Source organism: Copadichromis virginalis, linkage group LG1 (genome assembly GCF_057382275.1).
Source record: "Copadichromis virginalis isolate Kocher_CV1m ecotype Utaka linkage group LG1, C_Virginalis_male_GT1.1, whole genome shotgun sequence".
NCBI lineage: Eukaryota > Metazoa > Chordata > Actinopteri > Cichliformes > Cichlidae > Copadichromis > Copadichromis virginalis.
In genome coordinates, this window is record NC_140618.1 from 39,878,360 (window position 1) to 39,902,099 (window position 23,740).

Genomic DNA, 23,740 nt, shown 5'->3' on the forward strand with positions numbered 1-23,740 from the left:
ATACAAACTGTAAAGGATAGTTCATGTAATTCTTACCAATCTATAAGAAGAAAAACAAAACGACAACAAACAGAATTTGTGTGTCTTTGATCGACTGCACAGGTCTTACTGCCTCCCTCACCTTGTCCATTCGATCTTGCTGCACTCCAAATTTTCCTCCATAGCCATGCGAGGCTTTGGGCATGTTCTCCAACTCCTTCTGCTTCAGGTTGGTATGCTCCGTAGAAACAGTCTCACGCAGACGGTGTATACTACACCAAAGACAACACGGTTAGGACACACAATTTGTAGATTTCCCACAGTGCATTTATTCCCAAAAGGAGGAAAAACACCTAAAACAGTCGCATCCTTACTCTATGTGCTCCTGATGGCCTGAGCCAGCCACCGTCTTGGCTCCCCAGCGCTGCTCCTTCTCAGACACATCATTCTAGTTTTTTAAAAACAGAGTAATAATGTCAAAGCCAAGAACACTAGTGAGCAAAATAAGATTTTATTTAAGTGAACCAAGAGGAACTAGAAACAGGAGAAAATACAGGTACCTCAAAGTCGGGGTCAGTCTCCCAGTCGTCGCCTCCATCGTCTACAGACACATTGACTGACTGTCCAGCTGCTGCCTTCCACATGTTTGTGAACCGTATGCCACACACACTGAAATAAATTAAAGACAAATATTTTACACAAGTTGAAGAGGTAGAGGCGTCTGAGGACAGGCTCAAATTTGAAGCGACCTGATGGCTAAAGTTCAGGAAACAACGAAACTTAAAAATATACAGATCAACATTTCAGTCGCATCTGAGCCCACTGACATTCTGAGGCACAACTAGAGTATTATTTCAGTATTACCATTTTATTATTGTTTCCCCCACTTTTCTTCCAGAGAACATTAGTTCTATTAAGGAGCGCAAAACCTATTCCACAAAAGCTCAGTCCCAGCATACACCACCTTATTATCAGATATGCAGATATCAGTCTGCAGGGCATCACTGATGCACATTTATCTCTGCATGCTCTGCAGAAAGTAAATTTATAACTTGTAAGTATTTTCTAACACCTTTCTGCAGTAAAAGGTTTGGGATTTAAGCTTTTTTACTTTTACATTGAAAATACGCTAACGTCAAAAGAGCTTGATGTGGCGAATCCAGAAATCTGGATCCTCACATGAGCTTAAGTTGGACTTGTGAATAAATGTTAGTAATAAATTAGGACTGTGGCCTTTACCATACATGTTGTCATTTTACTTGACAATTACTTTTCATCTGATTCAATCAAATTCTTTTATCACTTAGCTGTAAATTCAGGTAAATGCCCTTTCCATAATTCCATAAGGATATTTAATTTAAGTGGGTGGATGTGCCAAATTTTCTTGTCGGAGTAACTGAAACAAACCACCAAGCAACAACTGAAAAGCAGTAAAACAAACAAAAAAAAATTCTTATAAACTTGCTTTTCTTTGGAACTTGAACAGTATGTTTGCTCTGCAATTCAATTTTTCTGTGTTTACCCAAAAAGACATAACAGTGGAATTTATGTTGTTTTTATCCAATGATGACAAAAAAATTATTTGTATTTAAATCAAACTAAAGAAAAGCCCAAGTATGCAATCAATGCTGTTTTTTGGAGGTTTTGTGTAAGTTCTGAGTTAATAAATGATCAAATCGATCGACTCATCAACTAGTCTGACAAAAGCTGCATTGATTACTTATAACTACGTAAAAGTAGCTGCACATAAGATCCATGTTAAGCTTAAATGCATTTCTCTATTTCAGCATTGACTGAATACAAATTAATGACTGCTGGTACAACGAAGCAAGACACCCGACTACACCAAGTCCTCTACGCTTATATAAAGTGGACGATTAACAATCTGTAAATTCGCTTATGACATGCGGCCTGTGATCGCGCATCTGTTAGGAACAAACGCTTTCTGTGGCAGTCCCCACTCCTGACTCAGCACCATGTGGGCAATCAGCATCTGTGTTCAATCAGAGGCTGCGGGAGACGTGGCTCCATTCATCTCAGTACAGAGAACAGAGGGAAGGCATCGGGACCAGGAAACTGTAACCTGGCAAGTCCCTACACCAAATGTGTGATTTGTGTCCCACAACACAACCACACCCATCTGCTGCTCACATCGAGCTGCTACTCTCCTTGACCAGGCCTGAGACACGAAAGTCCACTTAGGTGTGACTGTGGTGCAAATAAAATGCAGATAACAGGGAGCAGTTGGCACAGTTGACTATTCCAGTCCACATAGGAAATTTCCCTGAAGCTCTCTGTGACATTGACCTTAATGGTTTTCCTTGCCTCGGTAAAGTAGGCCAGACTTCATTTGTCAGGACTCAAACATGAACCCGTTTTTGCCATAAAAACGGGTAATGAAATTATGTGGCGTGTTTCTGCTGATGGTCTCAACGGGAACACTGACACAACTGTCAGTGATTCAGGCTTTAATTACGGTTTGAACCGGGACACAGGCTATGGAATAAGATGTACACCTCATCAATGCTTACTGACACACGACGAATCAAAGTTAGATGTCCAAGAGCGGTAAGAAAACTAGAAATTACTTAAATAACTGGAAATTGTGTCAGTCTAGCTGTGGTATTTCCTGTTCCAGTTTCCAGCTAGCTGGCTGGCTAAAGCTAACATGCCTTCTGGAATGATGAAGCGCTTCGGCTCGCGCGGACACGTTAACGTGCTCCACCGAAATAATAGTTCATGCTCACCGTTTGCTACAAAGCTAGCTCCGAACAATTGAGTGTTAAAACTCCTCCGGTAGGATATGGTCCTGTCGCAGCTGTAGCTTCGACGGAGAAGCGTTTGTGGATCAGCTCGCGCTCCCTCTTATCTATCCGCGCGACTCTTCCGGCTCTCCCAGTATCCCGTCCTGTTCGCCACAGCGTCAACGTCACAAGAGGGCGTTGCGCGACCTGTTCGTGGTTTTCTAAATGGAATTTAGTGGAAAAACAGATTTCTTCTAATGCTGCAGCTTAATAAAGCCGCAGGGAACTGGTGTTTTCATTTTGTTAACATGGGAATGTATCCAATAAAATCAGTGCTAGGATACGAAATTACGAAGAGCCTGCCTGGATTTGCCTCACATTTATACAGCACTTTAGACTTAAAGTCACATTTTAACTATACCTTCATCATTGTGCCTACAGTCACCCCAAAGACGCATTTTAAGTCAGGAAAAACACTATAAGCCTGCTTTGAGTCCCGCTGTTTGTCCAAAATTAATAAAACGACTGTGCTTTGATAACAAACAAACTTATAGCAACCGAGTAATTATTGCTGGTTCATTGCTCTCTTTGTCATGGATTTTCTCACACACATCTATAATATTCTGTAGTAGATGCTGTGTTTGTGCAGAAAATGTCTTCCCACGTTACTTTTCACGGTTTACTGATTTTTCTGATGGACATCGAGCACAGAGATGGGCTCAGGAGCCTCAGGTTGAACACCCTTGGACTAGAGGGAACCCAACCATAAACCTTTGGTCGTGGTTTACTTTTTTGAAACGAAAGTTAGCCCTTCTTCAGTAACTACGTTGATTTTCTACTGTTTGGTTATCACAACTTTCTCAACAATTTACTGAAATTATTTGTGCAAATTATTCGTTTTTATTCTTGTCACATCTATAAATAGATCTTATTTAGAGAGAAACAATCCTTCCAAACAATTTTGAATTTGATTATGTCCTTTGATTTTTCTTTTTCTTTTTTTTTGAATTTCTCTGAGCACTGCATGTTCGGACTTTTGGGGTGCATTTGCTGGGATGTTCACTCCTGATGCATGAATGTTTTCCACTTTCTCATTTTAGAATGTTGGTTTTCAAGTTTTTTGGAAAACTTGAAAACCCCAGAGAATCCCCGGGACGGCGGGGATTCTCTGCTGGCTGGAGCAGCGTCTAATAACCAACTCGCAAAATAAAACAAAATAAAAACAAAACAACAAACACAAAAACACCAGACATCATGATACAGACTTATAATTTGCACCGATGTTTTTTCTAAATTCTATACATGAAAAGTGAGCGCGAGAGCTCTCTGTGCGCCTGCTCGCTGCTGAAGTCAAAGTAAAACTTTATTGTCATCAGTAAAGCTCAATAACAATTTAAAATGTATAATTTACAGTTTGATGATTTAAAGTCTCTCACACAACCAGGCTGCTTCCAAATAGAGCACATTTCATTCATAATGATGTAAATCCAAGCCCATTATGTATTCATGATTTGAATCCTGGGTTGTGCGAAATCCAAGAAATGCACCCTAGACAAAGCGAGTCTGTGAACTAAGGTGTAGGTCTGTTAGGTTATGTTGTGGTGATCCTCGATATGGGGGATTTGTGTTCATACTGGAGTGCAAAATTAAAACCAATGGAAGATGAACAAGAAAAGTTCAAAGCCATCAGGTGCTCAGTTTAGAAAAAATAGAAAAGAAGAGGAGGAGAAATGAGCAAAAGATGCAGGTAAGCAGATGTGTCATTGGATAATGGCAGGTCAGAGGGAGTGTTCGCCCAGGGCGCCAAACAGGCTAGGACCGCCACTGCTCCACATGAACAGCATTCGACATCTACTAGTAGCTCTTGTGACCCCAGTTGTTCATTCATCTGAGGAGGATCTTATTCCATTCCTTGAAATGGATGAGGACTTTCTTTTGTGTTCATGTTGAAAGTGTTTTAGTGCAATGGAGATGAGTGGAAGCTGTTGACTGACTGCTCAAACAAGAGCCTAAAATGTGTCCTATGGTGTAATAGCAATTGGCATCTGGGACAACTGGTCATTCTGTCCAGTTAAAAGAAACCGGTGAAAATATGCTAACTGTGCTGGAGAAGCTGAAATACACTGAGCATAAATTCACCATATGTGAAAACCCCCCACCAATTTGCATTTTGTGATAAAACTGAATAAACTTTGAACTCACTGTCAACGTTTCCTCTAAGCTGCGCGCGTGCGCAATTGCGCACTGCTGGCACGGTCTCTGCGCACAGAAAATCTGCGTTGCGCACAAAAAAAAATCGAACCTGAATTGAAATTAAAATGAAAACTTTAACAATTCTGTTTTGCAGTGTGAGTCAGTGAGTGACTGGCTGCTCCCGTATGGGATCAGAACGATGGCACCTTATCCCATAGTCCAGCCAATGATGCGATTCACATTCGCATATACGCAGCTAATCAGCTTCTTTGTCAGGCTATGACAGCATCCTTATGTGCCGACACCGGTGTTTAGCGAGCAAAGCAGCGCGGCTGATAAGATAAGATAAGATAAGATAAGATAAGATAAGATAAGATAAGATAAGATAACCTTTATTAGTCCCACACGTGGGAAATTTGTTTTGTCACAGCAGGAAGTGGACAGTGCAAAAGTTATGAGGCAAAAATTAGAATACAATAAGAATAAATACAGTACACAGCTGTACAGAATAGAATAAAATAAAATACTATATACAGTAGAATAAAATAGAATAAAAATATACAATAAGATAAAAATAGAATACAAATACAAATACTATATACAACTGAGTAAAAATACAACGATGACAGAAAGGATTATTGCACTTAGTATTATTGCATATGTATGGATGTGTGTGCTTGATCAGTTAAAGTCTTTATTATGGAGTCTGACAGCAGTGGGGAGGAAAGACCTGCGAAATCTCTCCGTCCCACACCGTGGGTGCCGCAGTCTCCCACTGAAGGAGCTGCTCAGTGCTGTCACAGTCTGCTGCATGGGGTGGGAGATGTTGTCCATCAGGGATGACAGCTTAGCCGCCGTTCTCCTGTCACTCACCACCTCCACTGGGTCCAGAGGGCATCCTAGAACAGAGCTGGCCCTTCGGATCACCCTGTTCAGTCTCTTCCTGTCCCCAGCAGAGATGCTGCCGCCCCAGCAGACCACGCCATAAAAGATAGCAGAAGCCACAACAGAGTCATAGAAGGTCTTCAGGAGTGGGCCCTCCACTCCAAATGACCTGAGTCTCCGCAGCAGGTACAGCCTGGATGTGGAGTGAAGCCAAGTTAATGACAACGTGGACAACGTGTACAACCATTGGAGATGTGAGCAGGACAGACGGAACAATTGACATAAAAAGTGTGGACTTTATACCAGTTTTTAAATTGTGTTGATCGGCCACGTAAAACCAGAGTTATGATAAAAATATCTGTAATGTTTGGTTTTCTTCCTGAATACTGTCGTTGTTTATATTTACTGCGGGAAGAAACGGTAAAAACGGCGTTTTATAAGGAAAACGCTCGAAAGCCTGTGAGCAAAAACAAAACCCAAAAAAACTCCACCCTTTCCTATTGGTCGAAAAATGTACCATGTCGACCAATCAAAAAATGATATGGCAACATGGCATTTAGTTATTTAGGAAGTGGGAAGTTTTAGGAGTGACCCACGTTTAGCGCAAATCTTGTGTAGTTAGTGTGTAGTTAGTGTGTAGTGTAGTCAATAGTTTTGTTGTGTGTCAGAACAATGAGGCGACTGCTGAGTGTTACAGGTGTTACAGCAGTGACACATCTGCTGCTGTCAGGCCTGCAGGTATCAGGCTGTTGTTCTCCTTCATCTCATAGTTGACAGAAATTATTTTTTGGAGTGGCACAAATAATTTGTGTGGCATCAGATTTGATGCAGAACAGCTGATTGTTCTGTAAATAGTTTGAAATGTTTATTTAAAAAAACGCCTTGGCTGCATTTTTAGGTAAACAGCTGCAAAAAACTTTGTTGTTTGCATAACTCAGTAACTTTTTTGAAGAAGTAACTATATAATTAATTACCCAACATTGGTCATTATTTACTGTATTTTGCAGACAGAGTTACAGACTCTCTCCCAGACCACAGACTCATAATACAAGTCAGAGCTTTATGAAAAAAAAACAAAAGAAACTTGTGTTTTCAAAATTGGAGTTCAAGTTATTTTTACTTCCAATAGTGTTAACATGCTACACAGGTCATGAACAAGATTTTTTTGTTTTGTTTTTTTAAATTTTCATTGTAAGTGGGCTAAAATAGTTAATTAAAAGTAGTCTAACATAAATGTAAATGCTGTAATTTTATTATTTTAATAAACCATGTAACTTGCATGGATTCAATGCTGGCGTCACCACAGTGCACACGTCTGCTGTTGCTCACAGTGGTCCAAGGGACGCTCAGGGAGTTTGTGCGTTTGCTCAGACACATGAAAAATTAGAGGGAACATTGCTCACTGTTGAATTAGGTAATAACTATTTTCTGGAAAACAGCAGAACCTTTATTTTTTGATGTAGGGTGGTGTAATATACGATGCAGCAACTACTTCCATTGTAGTTAGGTGAAATTATTTTGGTAAACCTCCATTTTTATTAGAATTTGTGTTTTGGGCAGAAAGGTCTTGGTGTTGGTAGCCAGGGATTAGTCCACCAGGGCTTCCACTCTTAGCCCCCACCTGGCACACAATGCACCCGACCCCTACAGTGCCTAATGCGGGTGGTGGGCCTCCAGGAGGATGGACCCATGTTCCTTTTTTGGGCTGTGTCCAGCCAGGGCCCATGGACTAAGGCCCAGCCACCAGACGCTCACCATCAGGCACGCTCCAGGGCAGGGCCTCAGTAAGCCCATCCTGGGCAGGGTGAACTGTTCCCTTGATGTTCTACTCATAGGGGTCCCTCACCCATGATGAATTTGCCATAGAGGGCCCTACCAGCGGACAAAAGCCCCGACGGACTACATAGCCCCTGGGATCCCTGGGACACACAAACCCCTCCACCACGATAAGGTAGCGATTTGCAGTTTTCCTGGGCGCCTTCTGGGTGAGGTGTTCTGGGCATGTCCCACCGGGAGGAGGGTCGGGGGCAGATCCAGGACATGCTGGAGAGATTGTATCTCTCAGCTGGCCTGGAAACGCCTTGGTGTTCACCCGGACAAGCTGGAAGTGGTGGCCGGGGAGAAAGTGTTATGGGCTGTTAAGGCTGCTGCTCTCGCAGCCTGGCCCCAGAAATGTGGAAGAAGATGGATGGCAGAAAGGTTTTGGAAATGTATCAATCTAATAATAATAATAAAAAAGACATTACTAAGTCTCGTGGATACTTAAATATCCAGGAAAACTCGCACTGCTTTTTGTTAAAGGACACCGTCTGTCCACCGCAGGAGGAGCAGAAAAGACAACTCGTCAGTCTTTTATTTGCAGTGGAAAATAGGTTTCAGTATTTTATTGAAAGTAAGCAATAAATAATACTGTGATAAAAATAGTTTATAAGTACTCAGACTGTACATCATTGTTACAAGATCAGAAGATTCATCAGGAAGAGCAGGAATAAAAACAGCAACATGATTTGCATTGTGCATAAATGGCTAAATCACAAACAAAAAACATTTCTAATGTCAGCTTCAACTACATGTAGAGTGAAAAGAAAAGTCTCCGGTTCCGACTCATTTGCCACAAAGGCTTATGCTGGAACCCGTGTTGTGAGTGTAGACGGAAAAACGTAAGTAGCACTGCAACATTCAGACGTAGCTCTGGAAGCATTACTGACGCCACAAAACACGAATGAGTAATAATAAATAAGAAGAGACGACAGAGAGGAGTTAAACAGTAAGGCTTGATATAAAATCTTTGTACAGAGTGTTTTTAAAAAAGGGTTGCTGGTGGACTGCACCACCATCAGGGGCTTCTGGTGACAGTGGGGATCGACTGAGGCCTCAGTGAAGTTGGTCCGTTGAAGGAGTTTCCACACTTTGGAGTCATCCACACATTTGTTTAACGTTCTTCTGCACGAGTGAGCATTTCTCCAGAGGTGAGGAAGATTTTGTTAAAGGGATAAATTGGGTGCATATAAGCGTGCATATAAGCGGAGTGGATTCTGCATGCAAGGTAAACTGCAGAGAACCTGGAAATCTGTTGTTTTTTACTTGCATCCAAATGTAGCCCTCTGTAGTTTTTATCCTTGCTACAATTATATGGCTTTAATTCTTTAAGAGTTTCATTTTGGTATCACAGGTATGGAAAATAAACAGACAAGAGAGAAATATATTGCGTTTCACATGATATGTGTTGTCACCATCGCCTGGGCTTGCCAGCAGTTATTTTAATACCGATGGAGGACTCACAGTGTTGAGCAGTTTGTGAAACGGTTTGACGACTCCAGCAATTTCTCTGATATTCACACATCCACTGACCTAAGAGCTGCATTTACACTAAATCACAAGTAATAAGCTACTAATATTACAACAGTTAAAAAGGGCAAAGATATGAATTAAGTTATATCACGTATCCAAGTCACTTGAGAATTAATTCATTGATTAGAATTCAAATCAAATATGAGAGACAAAAACATACATCTGTTCAACTGAATCAGAATTATAAAAAAAGATTAGATGAAATGTCTGTTGGTAGAAATATACAAACTCCAGATTGTTGAAATATTCAGTTACATACATCTGAGAGTTGAGCTTAATGCGGGCACAGTGGAGAAATGTTGCTTTTATTAAAATAAAATTTAAAAAAGGTGGGGGGGTGATTAAGAGGAGAGAGGCAAAAAGGGGTTACATAGAAATTCTAAAATCAACAATCCCATTGGTTTACATAAATATATAATAACAAATGTAGGTAAATCTAGAAAAGCTCTTCTAGGGATACTGAAATTAGTGAGTAAAGTCTTTCTCTGTGATGTCAGCAAGAAGCAAAATATCTTTGTAGGGTCCTTGCAAGTTATTTCAGTTCATCATCCTGGTCTTGAATGCAGGGAATTCCCCTTCATCGTCTGACCAGCGGTTACCTATAGAAATAATGAGGATAAACTGAGAAGGGAATGCGAGAGATCACCGGACGTGAGAGGGAAGCAGGACAGAAGCCGAGAGGTGGGTGGATGGGTTGAGATGAGGGAGAAACAGGAAAGAGATGCGTAAAACGTGCGTTAGAGCAGAGACCTCCAGTACGAGAAAGCTACTTCTGCTTGCATAGAGGAGCAGTTCAGCAGTGAAGAAATAGCCATACACGTCTCTGATTTGAGGATTTCATCATTTTTGACATGTGCGGTCTTACCGTTGTGTGTTAACAAGAGTAGGTCCTGACTGTGGCAGTGTCCAGCCTCTGTATAGACTGACTTCCTGTATTTCCACGTAGGCAGAAATCACATGCAAAGACATGCCGTTAGTCACAGCATCATCACAAAGCCAACCAAAAAGAAGCGAGTGCACGTGAGGAGATGTTAAGCATCGACAGAGCGTCTCACACACACCATGCGCACACTGACACCGCTCTCTCTGCTTACCATCCATCGGGCTCCTCTTTGGCTGAGTCGAGGGAGATGCCGCACTACTGCTGGTAACTCGGAAGTTGGCAGGCAGGGTATCTGATGCACCCAAGGACATCCCCCTCATGTCTTTGGGCCTGAACTTCTTTCTCCATGAGGGAGCACGGCGGAAGTTCTTATCATCATCCTAGAATATGATGAGGTAAAGAAAAAGGGGGGAAAGATAGGAGACGTTTTTAGTCCACAGATATTCTTATTGTTACTTAGCGGCGTCAACAAGTCAGCAAATGTCCGTGTTTGTCACCTCTTCCATTCTCCTGTCTGTGCCCATCGCCAGCAGACTGCTGTATTCACGCTCAAGAGTCGCCCGGGCCTATAGAGGAAGGAAAAGAAGAAGAATGAGATTAACAGAAGACCTTGGCGCTGACCTGCACTGTCCTCATCCTCCTGTCTGCTGAGCAGCTGATCTGAAATGAACTTTGGTCCTCACTAAATCTCTCGTTTCTGTCATCAAAACCCATTTCGTGCAGTTCCCGTTCTCATGCAACTTCCTATATAATTATGCGCTTTCAGATGTAAACCTCAGGTCACTCATGTCAGGCTGACACCAGCACTGCAGTTACACATGGAGCACAGTGCCACTTATCTCAATGGCTTAACAAAAAACCCCAAAAAAACCAAAAACCCCATCTTGTAAGTAAAATTTAAATGTATATAAATGTACATCAATTTCCTTTGTATGGCCCGGGCACTGCACCAAACTCAAAGCTTAAGGTCTTTGGGAGGAGCCCATTGGCCCAAGCAAGCAATGAGTAACTAACAGGTATCTTTAAGCACCTGATGGATCTCAGTTATTTTATAGGAGGTGGTTGCAGAAATTCTATTTTTATATGGATCGGCACTTTTATTTAAACTGGTCTGTACAATTGCACATCTGGAAACATTTAGACAAGAACAAACGTGTGTGATGCAGTCTAATTACACTTGTTTTTAACATGCCAGCTGTGAAAATAGACCACACAGGCAACCGAATAAACAGTAGTGAGAATGCACTTGCAGTTCTAACAAAGGATTTTTTGGACAGAGTTGGGACTAACTGATTCTCATGTGAGAAAAGTGACCATGTTTGGGCCTTCAAATATGAAAAGCAACAGCTGGATGGTGAAACATCATAAACATTTGGTTTTGTGCACCTGTGTGTTCTGAGTGGGGATCTGCAGCAGCAGAGCCAGGGCGTTGTGATCAAAGGTATCATCCAAGGCGAGCAGTGCACCATGGACGCCACTCTCACAAAGGTTGCTGCTGTACTCTTTGAGACCAATGGCCTGAACCCAACTGATGACACGCTCATTACTCCACACCAGCACATCTGAAAGCACAAAACAGAGATGAGTGACGCACGATAACACCAAGTTGTTTTAATGAGGAAAGAAAAAAGCATGTATTACCTTTAAACTCCAGCATGGACTCCTCCCTCCTCCTCTCCAGCTCCTTTCTGTCATAGTTGAGCCTCCGCAGACACATCACACCGCACTGAAAGCTGTTCCTGTAGCACAAACACACACACTCGTTCACTGTGGAGCCTCTTAGTTGTTAATCTGCCACGATGTGCTCGTCTTTTTCCCCAAAGTAAGCTGTTTTATTTCTTTTTGACTAGTGGCAGAAAGGACAAAGTTGCATGTATGCGTGGCATGATTGTAGTAGGCTGTGGTTTCTTCAAGATATTCACTGCTGCTAATAAAAATGAATCTATGTCTCACCTGTGGAAGCTGTCCACCATCTTGAGCTGTCCCCTAAGATCCTTCTTGGTTAGATGGTCAAGCATGCGGGCATCCACCAGCGACTCCATGAAGTAGGAGCGGTACTGTGGCAAACCCAGGCTGGGCAGCCACTCGTTACCGATCCACTCGTGGTTCATGTCTCCGTACGCCAAAGTCTACAGTCAGAGAAGATGAGACTTAGCTGGTGTTTGAGAGAGTGGGCTAAAAAGATGGAGGCGTGGTAGAGGCTAATTACAGCAGGTGTATATTAACCGTTTTAACAGCAAACTGATTAAAAATGTATATATTAAAAAAAAGAAAATATTCGAATGATAATCAACAATGTTTCCACCTGTTTAATGACCAGTTTATAGAAAATATCTAAGAAAGTCTAAGAACGTAAAAGGTGGGAGACAAATCTGCAACTCAGCAACTAGATGAACCCAGTGAGTCGCCCGGCAACAGTGAATAAGTCCAGGAAGGGATGCTTTACATTTTTTTCTTTATTGTGTAGAGACAAAGGAAGACAAAACCAAAGTGTGTGTATGCACTGAGGATGTAAATAATCAGGTCGACTAATCCTGATTCACAAAGCAAAATGAAGCAAGTTATCTGTGAAAAGACTCCACACATCAGTGGCAGTGCACCGGTTTCTATCAGGAAAGCTGACACAGTGTGAAGGAAGCTAACACATACACCCACAGCTTTTCTTCGTATTAATTTGTGACTTGGCTGCAGACTGTGGTCAACTGAAAAGCTCCAACATTGCTTTGACTGTTGGCTCTTTCGTCACGTGTCACATTGGTTGGTAAACTTTTAGTGGACTTCATTTTTTTGACTTGACCCGTCTCCTCTCAGACACATGCTTAAAAAACTAAACAAAAACCAATCTTGCCCCTTGTCATTACTTATTTTACTAACAAACCGATCATTCCATCTCAAATCGATTGTTGTGCTCAGCTGTCCAGCTGAATGAACATTTAATGAAGAAACATGAAATTCATATTTAATTTACAATTAATAAAATGCTTTGTTCTTTCACCTTTCATGAGGCAGCTGCTGAACATGAATATTTCAAAAACTATAACATAAAACCCTGAAAGTTTCGTTTCTTACCACTAAAATGAATTAGGATCTAAGTTTTGGTTTATACTAAATATTAATTAAGCATATTCTTGGATGATTTATTTGCATTGAACATGAGGAAAGTAACGATTAAGTCGTGCCTGATGTTGAAGTACAGCTTATTAGTTTAACGCATCAGATCTGATTTGGCAGATAATCAAAGCCATTTATTCATGTTTATAGATTTATCTTTGAAAGTTGTTTAAAATAATTAAATAAATAGATATATTTTTACTTTAATTGGATGAACTCACTACAGATTTAAAAGAAATCATTGTGTAAGGTTACTCTGTTTCATTTTACTGTTATTTTCCTTTGAACTACAGCACCGCCTCTCAGCAGCTGTTGTGCAGATAGTGTACTGTTTCATTATTATATTATCATGTATTTGCTCAACTAAACTGGATACATAAAAATTCAGCTGGAGTTTTTTGGAGCAGTTTGCTTTCGCTCTAAGAGCAAACCTCTATAGTAGCAACTGTATGCAGACAAGCTCCAAATTAAACTGTGCTAGAATGTGCTTGTTGTGAATAAAGGAGTACAAGGCAATCATAACCGAATTTAAAAAACAAAACAAACAAGCAAACAAACAAACAAACACAGGTGAGAATAGGTGGGTTTTGGAGAACGTATGCAAACCTGGGCCCAGCTACCCTCGTCATCCTCCTGGTGTTAGCATGGTTAGAGTGAGCATGGTGAGAAGAACAGAAAGGTGAGGGGTTAGTGTGCAGTGCTGGGGTTAGAGAAGCTTCAAGTGGAAAGTATAAAGCAATAAACAAAATAACAAGTCAGTAAAAATAGCAGGAAAATAACAGACAAACAAATGGTGAGGCATCAAACAGGAAATACAAATGCTGGGTGATCAGAGGTATATATAAATATGAAAATAAATAAATGAATAAAACATTAACCTATAAACCTTTTGAGGACATTAAATTGTCCTCAAAAGGTTTAACCCAACCAGATCTATTAAAGAGAAGCATTTCTGGTATCAGACAAATGTGTGTGTAATGTCTGATTCTTTTGGCTATACATCACCCACTAATGAGTGGCAATGTTTCATAAACAGCCCAATCTAACTTTGGTAGTGGGAGGTAGTTCTTCATGTGTATTCCATCTATGTCCATGTAAGGTGAAAGCTATACAAAAGGTGAAACATACATATACTGTACAAGGACTAAAGAAGAGCATGAGCCCAATCCAAGAACAACAAAGAAGTCGCCCACTAGGGGAACGAAAAAAGCTTTGTTTCAAGACACTCAGTGATCGTGCACGCAGCCAAATTCATACTGGACGTATCCAATGTAATAAGTGAAGTCTGGCAATACTGAAGACAACTTGAAACAAAGCTCAACCACAACCATAGATGTGAGAAGCCACCAGTGCCCAGCCAATCAGGGTAGACTAACCGTGGGAGGCGTGGCTGCCAAACTTTCCATTTCTTCATGTGTGACCCAAACGTTTCCTGTGGTCTGATCATTTGACACCAACCAATCAGAAATGCGCCAAGCGGGAAGAGTGGTGAAGGCCAGAAAGAGAGCCAAATGGAGAAAAAACTATGAAGCATTTGTTTCATTCATTGTTAGCAACTGAACTCAGATGAAACCAGTAGAAATTGGATTCAAGCATTAGTACATGTTAAGTATGTAGGCAGTCAAAAGTGTCATGCTAATGAGATGATATGAATGTGACAGTGCTTAAAAGTATCATCAAGACTTTGAAAGTGTAAGCAATGTGATCAGTGTTAAATATGCACAGTGGTCCAGCTGCAGGTATGAATGCACTGACGGGTACCGTTCTGGAGGTCGGTGGGGCTGAAGGGCTGGTGAGAGACATGATTTCCTGGATGGCCAAACGAAGCTTCAGACGATGCAGTGGGTTGCTGATTCCAATCTCCCGCTGGATCTCTGTGTCTGATAGTGCTGACATGATGGCTCCACTCTTCACATTGGCACGGCATGCAGCCACGTACCAGGCTGGCATGCCCACCCACAGCTGGCCAGAAGGGGACAGATTAGCAACAGTTAAACAGGATTAATGATTTAGACATGCTACTGAGTTTACTGCTTTTAAAATGAATTGTGTTGGTCTTGTACCTCCAGCCAAACCACAACAGTTGGTCCATCCCACTGGGCAAACGGGAGGCCTTGTCTGCGAGCCTCTTCTAGTAATTCATGCCTGGAAGACGCAATACATGTGAAAGCCAACTTGGTGGTTCACTTGCTCAAGGACCAAAATATTCACAGCCACAGATCCAAATGTTTGTCACAAAATCCCATTATGCACACACAAACCCCAAGACATTAGCTGACATGCATACTGAGTGAAAGAGAGAGAAAGGGGAAAGGGGGAGGGGACAAACACAGGACCTGAACCCAAGAAAGACTCAGTGCTCCACTAGATGTAGCTGTGTGCCACACCATCAACAAGCTCACCATCTGTTTAGCAGATCCATTTTAAAGAGTTGGCAGAAATGTCCAAAAGCACGTTATTAAGTAACAATTCAGTTTTATGTAAATAAAGGAGTGTAGGAACAAAAAAATATAACTATGCTAATGTTTATTTTATGGACAAGAACACACGCAAAGAGCCAACTCCCATTTTTCCTATGGCTGTAGTGCATAACGTCATGCTCCAAAAGGAAAACTGCGATAGGAAAATCCTGCACTCACTACAATCAGTGCACACACATTCCTGTTAGTTATGCTCCACTATGGAAAGCAGGATAAAAAGCAGCATGGAAAATCTATCAGACATTCAAAGAGATACTTGGTCGGGGTCTGCAGGGTTACTGGTGAGGTCAATGTGAAGCCAAATGCGAGAAGATCGGGCAAGGCAAAAAGCAACATGAGCCAACTTACCCAGTCTTTGGACTACAGATGGAATGAGAGAGAGTGGGGGTGGTACAAAATGTGAAAAAGAAGGAAAAAAAATAAAGAGAAAGAATGAACTGATGATTATTGAAGGGCCATGTGACAGCAAAACATTTATGGTGTTTGCAATTTGCTTGAACAAAACTAAGAATGAAAGTGTCAAAAACCCCCAAAACAAAACAGGAGATGTGAGAGATGATTGCGATGGAAATGCCGTGGGGTGGAATGAAAGGCTGTGCACGTGAGCCAGAAAGAGCTTGTGAGGCAGCCCTGGACTGCAGCACAACAACACAGACTGATATCTGCACAATTACAAGAGCCTTTTATCCTCTATATTCGCTTTCTTACTCTGCATAAACATTGGAAGGGATGGGACTGTCATACAGACACTTACTTCTTCTGTAGCTTCCTGTTTTTCTCTGCAGGACCACCAAGGGTGCCCACACCCAAGCCATCCTTCGGAGAGCTCTCTGCCTCGGGAGTGCCAGCTAGAACATAACATTGAGCTCAGAGATCTAACATAGATCATAAACTCATCACTATTAGTAGCATACATGTCCAGAACATCGGCTTAGCACTGCTGCTAGTGTCTGACCTTGGCTGGCAGGATCCTTGCCAGGAATGCTGGGCCGACCTTTCTCTTTCTTCCCAAACAGGCGTCCAATGGATGACTTGATACTTTTCTTCTTGGCTGCTTTGTTGAGAGAGTCTTGGCTGCTGTTGCTACTGCTTGGGTTACTGCCCTGTCCATCCTGCAGGCTGCTTAGCCTACACAAATAAGGGTTAAGTTATTAGATAGAGAAAGAAGAAACAAATGTTTAAATCCCAGAAACACTAAAACAATTTTTCCTGGATAAAAATGCACATCTTACCCTCGGATGTCTCGGATGTCCTCGTGACTAGCGGCGTGGCCCACCTCCCTATTCAGTCGGATGGAACGTGGAGTAGTGGGGGGTGACGTCTCACAATGAATAGTAGCCTTATCATCTTGAGTAGACTGCATGACACAGACAGAGAAACATTAATGGAACAAAAAAACAACAATGAAAAAACCCTACTGTTCATAATACACACCAAGAGGCTACACTGTATGTGGACTATGAACAATCCATACAGACTGGATATTGGTAACAGATACAGTACTGTGAACAATCAATTATTTAGTGGGAATACTGTGTGCAGTGTAATTTCACAAAGGCAAAAAGGAGAATGAAACTCAGTCTCCCAAAAGAGAACGAACTTCGAAGTGATGAACACTGTAAAACAAACAAAAAAGAAACCAAAGTTGCTACGAGTGTTTTTAATGTGGAGGGAAAAATGAAGAATGATTGACAGATCCTGGCTTCTAATTATGGTATTAACCAGTCACTGATGTAACATATAGGAGGTATCCGTGGGAAAAGTCCTGCCTCAAAATTAAACCTGGAACCTGCTATTAGCACTTCTTAAACAGTTCACCAGGTAAGTAAATATTTCTTTAGTGTATTTTGTACAATGTAAACTAAAAGCTAACCAAGACCTCCTGTTATATGTCTGAAGTTCCTTCAGATTTGATGGTCTTGACCTGGAGCCAAATATTTTTTGGGTCATTGTTGTATTGGAAGACACTGGAAGACAGAGCCACAACCCAGACTACTTGAGGTTTTTGTTCAAAATCGTCACATCTTTCCGTAATGATTTCTCCCACTTTGACGAGATTCCCAGTTCTAGACACACTCAAGCATCCTCACAGCATAATATTCCCATTATCGTGTTTCACTACTGGGGTGGTGTTCTTTGGGTCACACGCCTCACCCTTCTTTCTCAAATCATAAGCAAAGAGCTCATCTGACCAAAAGAGGCCCTTCCAGCATACATAATCGTTCTCCAGGTTGTTTTCAGCATCCTTCAATTTGGCTCAAAGGTATCTCTTCTGTAGAAAATCAAGTTTTCCTTAGTCTTCAACCTCTGTCCATTCCCATGCGGCGTTCTAGTCATCGTCTGCTTTGAGACTACAATTTCCTACTTGGCTAAGTCACTCACTAATGTCTTGGTAGTTGTTCTAGGTCTCTGATTGTTGATGATACTTCTCACACCAGTTCTTGAAACTTGAAAATACTGTAATAATTTTGTATTTTCATCCTCTGTAAGCATCAACAATTCTTTTTCTCAAATTTAACTGATTTATTTTGTTTTTTGTCATGATCCTTTCTCAAGTGACAGCTCAAACCCTTGTAGAAGTTTTTATATTGTGTGTAAGTTAGAGCGCAACACTAATTTACACACATTAGAGACTACTTGCTGGAAAATTATCCCTTCACTGTTTTTCACACAGACAGAAAAACTCAAAGGAGAACAAGTTAAAACTCTAGCTGTTTTGATGCAAACAAACTTGCTTTGTACACCACCATCTTTTTGTAAACTTTGCTGCAGGTTGGCAGGAGCCTCCATCCTTGTCTGTTGCTGTGATGGCTGCAATATGCAGGGGTGATTTTATTTTAAAGTCAGAGATAGCATTTATTCCACTAGACGCATTCTAAAGAATGAGTCCCTTACATACTAATAAATTATGATTGATTATTACAGGTGAAGCACCACAGCAGTGTTAAAATAAGTAAAAGAAATGACACTAAAGTGCAATAAAAGTCTGAGGTGCTGGCCTGGAGGCCCAGTAATGCAAAAATGTTATGCTGGAGATTGCCTGCAACAGACGTGTGTTTGATTTGATAATAGAAAATACATTACTTAAAACTCAATATGAAGAAAGGAAACGTATTATTTGCAGCACTGTTACACCCCCCCCCCCCCCCCAAAACAATCGAGGCATTCAAAAACAGGACTGCATATTTCCAACGGATGGAGGATTTAAGGATGGGGAAACTGAAAGTAAACATTAGGGATTAAACTTGGGGGTGGGAGATGTTACATAGCAAACAGGTCCCTCACAAAGCTCGGGAAAGCAGGTCTCTAGTTTACCTTCCTGCGGTGCTTGCGCAGGTCACTAGGCTGAAGTGTGGCAAAAAGGGAGAGAGGAGAGAAGCAGTTAGTAATACACAACAGATCAGCGGTGGAATCAAGCCATGCACAAAGAGACAAGAGCAGAAAATCACACGAAGATACACAGAACAGTTATCCGTGTGCGCACACACAGGCAGAGACACACACGCAGACTCAGAGAAGCTGTTGTTTTTATTGTGCAATTAAGAAAGGTAGTTCTTGGGAAATTAAAGTCTGCAGGAGTACCACCACACCCAAGGGAGGAGACACTGCAAAAACCAAGCTGAAGGTTGGGTCAAGGTAGGCTGGGTGCAGTCTAGCTCACAATTACACCACCACCAATATTTGAGTGGGATAAAAGCTTTTATAACATTTGTTTGCATTGATAAATCAATTAAGATGCCAAGCAGCTAGCTGACTACTCATGCTAAACCGCATTTGAAATCACAGGTGATGCTATAGTGTGTGTGTGTGTGTGTGTGTGTGTGTGTGTGTGTGTAACAATAACTGTACGGCACCTGAATTTATGAGCACAGCTGTTCTCGTCATATTTTCCACTCTGCACCAATAGTGGTGGAGGACAGATCCCCCCCACCCCACCCCTCTGCATTCCACATAGACCTGGCATTAGCAGAGCAAATAAACCATCACTGTGCCACATTTCTGCAGGAATTTTCCTGCCCCAGGAAGAAAGTATCTAATCACTCATTTCCTTTGCTCAGCTGACACTGTAGGGGCCAAAGCAGGGAAGAGCGTATGCTATAAAAGGAAAACGGGAAGAGGAAATTGATGGGTGAGCAGAAAATTAATTTAATTACCCAAATTGTTTTCTTTCCTCTTGGAGTGTCTATTTATGTGTCTACTTATGCATTAATGATAATCTTGTGATTTTTTTAACCCAAGTAAGATTTATAAATGTAAAACTGACGACATGATCTGCCAGACACAAAGACTCCCTTCATGTCTAATGTATTACAGCATTACTTCAATAAACTGCTTGAATTGTTTAAATGCCTGATTTTAAGCAGGGCAGATGTAAATTGCTGCTCTGCAATCAAGCAACTTCATTAGTATAAGTAACTTCAACACACACTGAACAAACAAACAAACGTTAAAGGGACACTCAACTCAAACATCTGGAACAACCAAACAAATGCAAGTACTGCTAGAGTAACTCCAGCTGCAGGGTTAACAGGGTAACCAGTGGTTTTACAGTTCCACAGAACCAATACGAAACTGAATGCAGCGAGAGAAGCCAAAAATAAACAGATGTGCACCTCTTGTCATATCAGCTGGCACACAGAGTCAGTTGTCTGTGTCTTTAATGTAATCAGGATCTTGAATTTGGGATGCCCTTGTTTCTTAAGTTAAAAAATAACCAAAGAGATATTAAGTGGCAGCCTAAACAGACGCTTTGCCAAAAATAAAGCAAACTTTGAAAAAGAGTACTAGCTGGTTCCTGGTGATGTTTTAAATATATGGAATTCAGCTTAGCATTTCAGGTGTGCTTGTTATGATTTTCCTATTGAGGAATACTGAATGCTGACAGGAGACCTGGACAAGCCTGAACATCCACACTCACAGCTTTGTGTCTTTTGTTACTCTGTGTTTACACAAGTCAATGAATCAGATGTGTAAGTGAGAATAAAAGGAAAAAATAAGCCTGGCTTCAAGTCCGACCTGCCCCCCGCCCCTTACTGCTCTAGTGTCAAATAAAGACTAAAATGCCCAAATAATAATCTAAAAAGAGGCTAACTGAGGTTTTCCTTGGCTTTCACAAAATATTACAAGCATGTCTCCATTTGATGACTTTTATAAGCAGTCAAAAAAACAAATACAAAACCCCAGAGCCACGATTTGGATTTAACACAGAGAAAAAGTTTCCTGTTTGCACTGAAGTTGGCAAAAGGATCAGAAGAGACAGGAAGTGGCAGACTGCACCCACCCAAGAAGGGAATGAAGGAGCTGTGGGGAGATGGGCAGGTACCTGGAAGTATGGTGCAAAGTTATTGGCTTGAAGTGGGGCACTGAAGCCAGTTGTACCATAAGGCAGATAAGTTACTGTCTGATGGGAGAGGGAGCTCTGGGTGACGTAGGGGTCATAGCAATACTGCTACAGGCAGGGCGCAGTTATATATGTAAACTGTTACAAAGTCATGCATACAAATAGAAGCAGACGATCACACTGATAAAACATAAAAGCAACATTGAAGGCCGGTCTTGTTTTAATTATATAATAATCCTAAAAAACAAAGACAGCAAATTAAGACAACAGCTTTAAAATATCAGGAATTGTAATCAGAGAAATTAATATTAGTCTTACAGTGATGTATATCTCAAAGGGGCTTTCTAAAAAATGTATGTTTAGGAAATTGTGATACTCATTACAGGAAGGTAAAAGAAAAGTTACCAAGGTCATGACACCCATTCGATCCAGTTCTCTGTTGGGGCTGCGGGGAATGCGCCTCGGAGTGGAGTGGCCAGAGCCGGGTGGAGAACCGCCCAATGACGAGCCAGCATATAGCGACGGAGGGATGGAGCTCATGGAGCGGAAATGTCCTCCAAGGCTATCACCACTGCCTACCCGGCACTCTATCTCCTCTGCCCGGATAGCGGTGCTCTCCTTCTCCTCTTGGATCATTCTGCAAGTGAAAGAAAGGTGAAAATATGGCAATATTTACATGGAAATGGGGTTACATGAGACAAGTGTGTGCTTGTTATAGTGGTACCTGATTTCATTGTTGATAGCATCCAGCTGCTCCTGCAACATCAGGGCAAGGGTCTGTGCATCAGCCTGGCCAGCGGGGGACAGCAGGTCCACCGAGCTGAAAACTGTCTCTCGATCCTCCTCCAGGTCTGAGGCGTCCATGTCGCTCTCAAAGGCCTGTGCCACATTTGCCAGCACATTAGCCTGTTGCATGCGCTCCCACTCCTGCTCATTTAAAGTCTGCACCTACATTTATACACATAGGTATAAAACAGGGAATGAGAATGGAGAGAAGGAAAGAAAGATACCAGGAAAGAAGACAGTATGGAGAAAATAATCAAAAGGTTGGAGAAAGCAGGCAGCAGGCATGTGAGAGGATGTCAGGCAACAGAGCAATACATAGTTAGATCCTAGGGTGTTTGTCATTGATGCAGCACACAGACACCGTCACTGTTATCTCAGGCACACTGACTTACATGTCGCTGATTGTCCGTAATAGTAGCAAACAAAGAAGCGGGGGAGAAGAAGAAAAGCATCAGAGAACTCAAACATTAGACTGAAACAGGAAAGAAAGAAAAAGCCGTACAAGGCAAACAGCTAAGAGATGTTCTCAAATAGTGGATTAATTAAACATGAATGACCAGATCTGTCGTTTAACTGCTTTATGTCTGCAGGTGTGAGCTTACTTTGGAAGGTTCATCCCGTAGCGCTGCCACGCGTCCCTTCTGAGGCCGTCTCAGGACGAGAGCGCTGCCATAATGGTCCGAGTTACTGTCCATCATCGAAGAGGCCGACACTGGATATCTGAAATCTGGGGTGCTGCCCAGCTGAGACCGCCTTGAAAAACACAGTCACACCAATGAAAGTCATTCATGAATCAATAGAAAACTAAGAGGTTACATCAGGTGTATATTTTCAGTCAATGACTGAATGATTTCAGTCACATCTGTAGGCCATCTGACATTTTGACGGGAAAACAACAGTTCCTGCAGCGTCTGTGGCCGGTCTGTTAATATCAACACTGTACTGTATTGATTTTGGAGAACATTAGGTTGCAGTCGTGCAGCTGCAACTTGGTGCAGAACGAAATGGCCATTACGTGAAATGCCTATGGTTGTTATATTAGCCTCGATAGAAATTACCTGCTTTATGCGACGTTCAGTTCAAGAGGCTACACCATCGTCATAAGCAAAGCATGTATTTTATGCTACATAAAAAATAAACATTTAAGTAAATAAAATGAAGCTTTATGGTAGAAATACAATTACTGGCCACTTTGTTAGTTACACATGTCTAGAACCAGGTTGGAGCACATTTTACCTCCAGAACTTTTTACAACAGCATGCTGGAAACTGTCCCCTGATACTTTATTGACATAACAGCATTACACACTGCTGGATTGAGCTCTGGTGACCGTTAACGCCACTGGAGGCCAGTGACGTTTTTGAGCTTTGTGACATGATGTGTTTTGTGCTGAAGTTGGCTACACTGTGGTTATAAAGGGGATATGGTCACCAACAATACTCAGGTAGGCTGTGTTGTTTACACAATGTTCAACTGGTACTAAGAAGTCCAAACTATGCCCAAAAAATACTCCCAACATCATTAGGCCACCATCAGTCTGAACAGGATAGCTCTAAGGCCGGATGGATCCATGCTTTCATGTTTTTTAAGCTACTTTGTGACCCTACTATCTGAATGCAGCAGAAATCAAGAGTCATCAGACCATGTGTGGTCTTTTAGCTGCACTGCTTCAGGGTTCAACATTCTTAGCCTGGCGGGGCGAAGGACACTGTCTCAGCTGAACTATGGACACGAACACACACATACACTGATATGCACACACTCATCCCCCCTCCCTTTCCAAACGCCTTCGATGCTTGTGCCCAGCACATGGCATGGCAGTCAACTGGACCAGCGCAGACATGCTGCAGGACCGGATGCGCTGTCTACACCGGCTCTCTCTTACCCTTACCCGCCCTTGTTGCTTGTCTTGTGTTTCTATGGTGTATTGACAGTCATGTGCTTTTTGTGCTGAGGTGTTTTTTCTGTTATCAAACTGTTCTCCCAC

The 23,740-nt window shown here is 41.8% G+C and overlaps 2 protein-coding genes and 1 long non-coding RNA gene across 14 annotated transcripts in view; 1 reads left to right on the plus strand and 2 right to left on the minus strand.

Annotated features, from left to right (window-relative positions):
- cttn (cortactin) overlaps positions 1-2,901 on the minus strand; it is a 16,318-nt gene extending 13,417 nt beyond the window's left edge. Inside the window, exons 1-4 of one of the 3 annotated variants that reach the window (XM_085462431.1) lie at positions 2,727-2,900; positions 540-648; positions 354-427; positions 122-251 (exon numbers count right to left, since the gene is read on the minus strand). In XM_085462431.1, the coding sequence (XP_085318557.1) occupies positions 122-251; positions 354-427; positions 540-623 (288 nt within the window). In that variant the 5' untranslated portion in view covers positions 624-648; positions 2,727-2,900. Of the gene's footprint in view, positions 1-121; positions 252-353; positions 428-539; positions 649-2,726 lie in introns of all 3 variants that reach the window. The other 2 variants (XM_085462425.1, XM_085462416.1) reach the window with 2 other exon arrangements.
- Positions 2,421-22,405, plus strand: LOC146719253 (uncharacterized). The gene is made up of 4 exons (XR_014921248.1): positions 2,421-2,547; positions 19,685-19,755; positions 21,353-21,621; positions 22,344-22,405. It is a non-coding gene; the product is annotated as an uncharacterized LOC146719253 (long non-coding RNA).
- Positions 8,171-23,740, minus strand: part of ppfia1 (PTPRF interacting protein alpha 1) — a 41,911-nt gene continuing 26,341 nt past the window's right edge. For 2 of the 10 annotated variants that reach the window (XM_085462339.1, XM_085462395.1), the window contains 18 exons: positions 22,356-22,506; positions 21,692-21,915; positions 21,373-21,604; positions 18,942-18,971; positions 16,859-16,983; positions 16,582-16,754; positions 16,381-16,474; positions 15,210-15,291; positions 14,908-15,108; positions 14,523-14,585; positions 13,753-13,779; positions 11,989-12,164; positions 11,677-11,774; positions 11,422-11,597; positions 10,533-10,601; positions 10,247-10,415; positions 10,018-10,082; positions 9,684-9,773 (listed from right to left, as the gene is read on the minus strand). In XM_085462339.1, coding sequence (XP_085318465.1) covers positions 10,027-10,082; positions 10,247-10,415; positions 10,533-10,601; positions 11,422-11,597; positions 11,677-11,774; positions 11,989-12,164; positions 13,753-13,779; positions 14,523-14,585; positions 14,908-15,108; positions 15,210-15,291; positions 16,381-16,474; positions 16,582-16,754; positions 16,859-16,983; positions 18,942-18,971; positions 21,373-21,604; positions 21,692-21,915; positions 22,356-22,506 — 2,146 coding nt within the window. In that variant the 3' untranslated portion in view covers positions 9,684-9,773; positions 10,018-10,026. Of the gene's footprint in view, positions 9,774-10,017; positions 10,083-10,246; positions 10,416-10,532; positions 10,602-11,421; positions 11,598-11,676; positions 11,775-11,988; positions 12,165-13,752; positions 13,780-14,522; positions 14,586-14,907; positions 15,109-15,209; positions 15,292-16,380; positions 16,475-16,581; positions 16,755-16,858; positions 16,984-18,941; positions 18,972-21,372; positions 21,605-21,691; positions 21,916-22,355; positions 22,507-23,740 lie in introns of all 10 variants that reach the window. The other 8 variants (XM_085462331.1, XM_085462373.1, XM_085462405.1 and 5 more) reach the window with 6 other exon arrangements.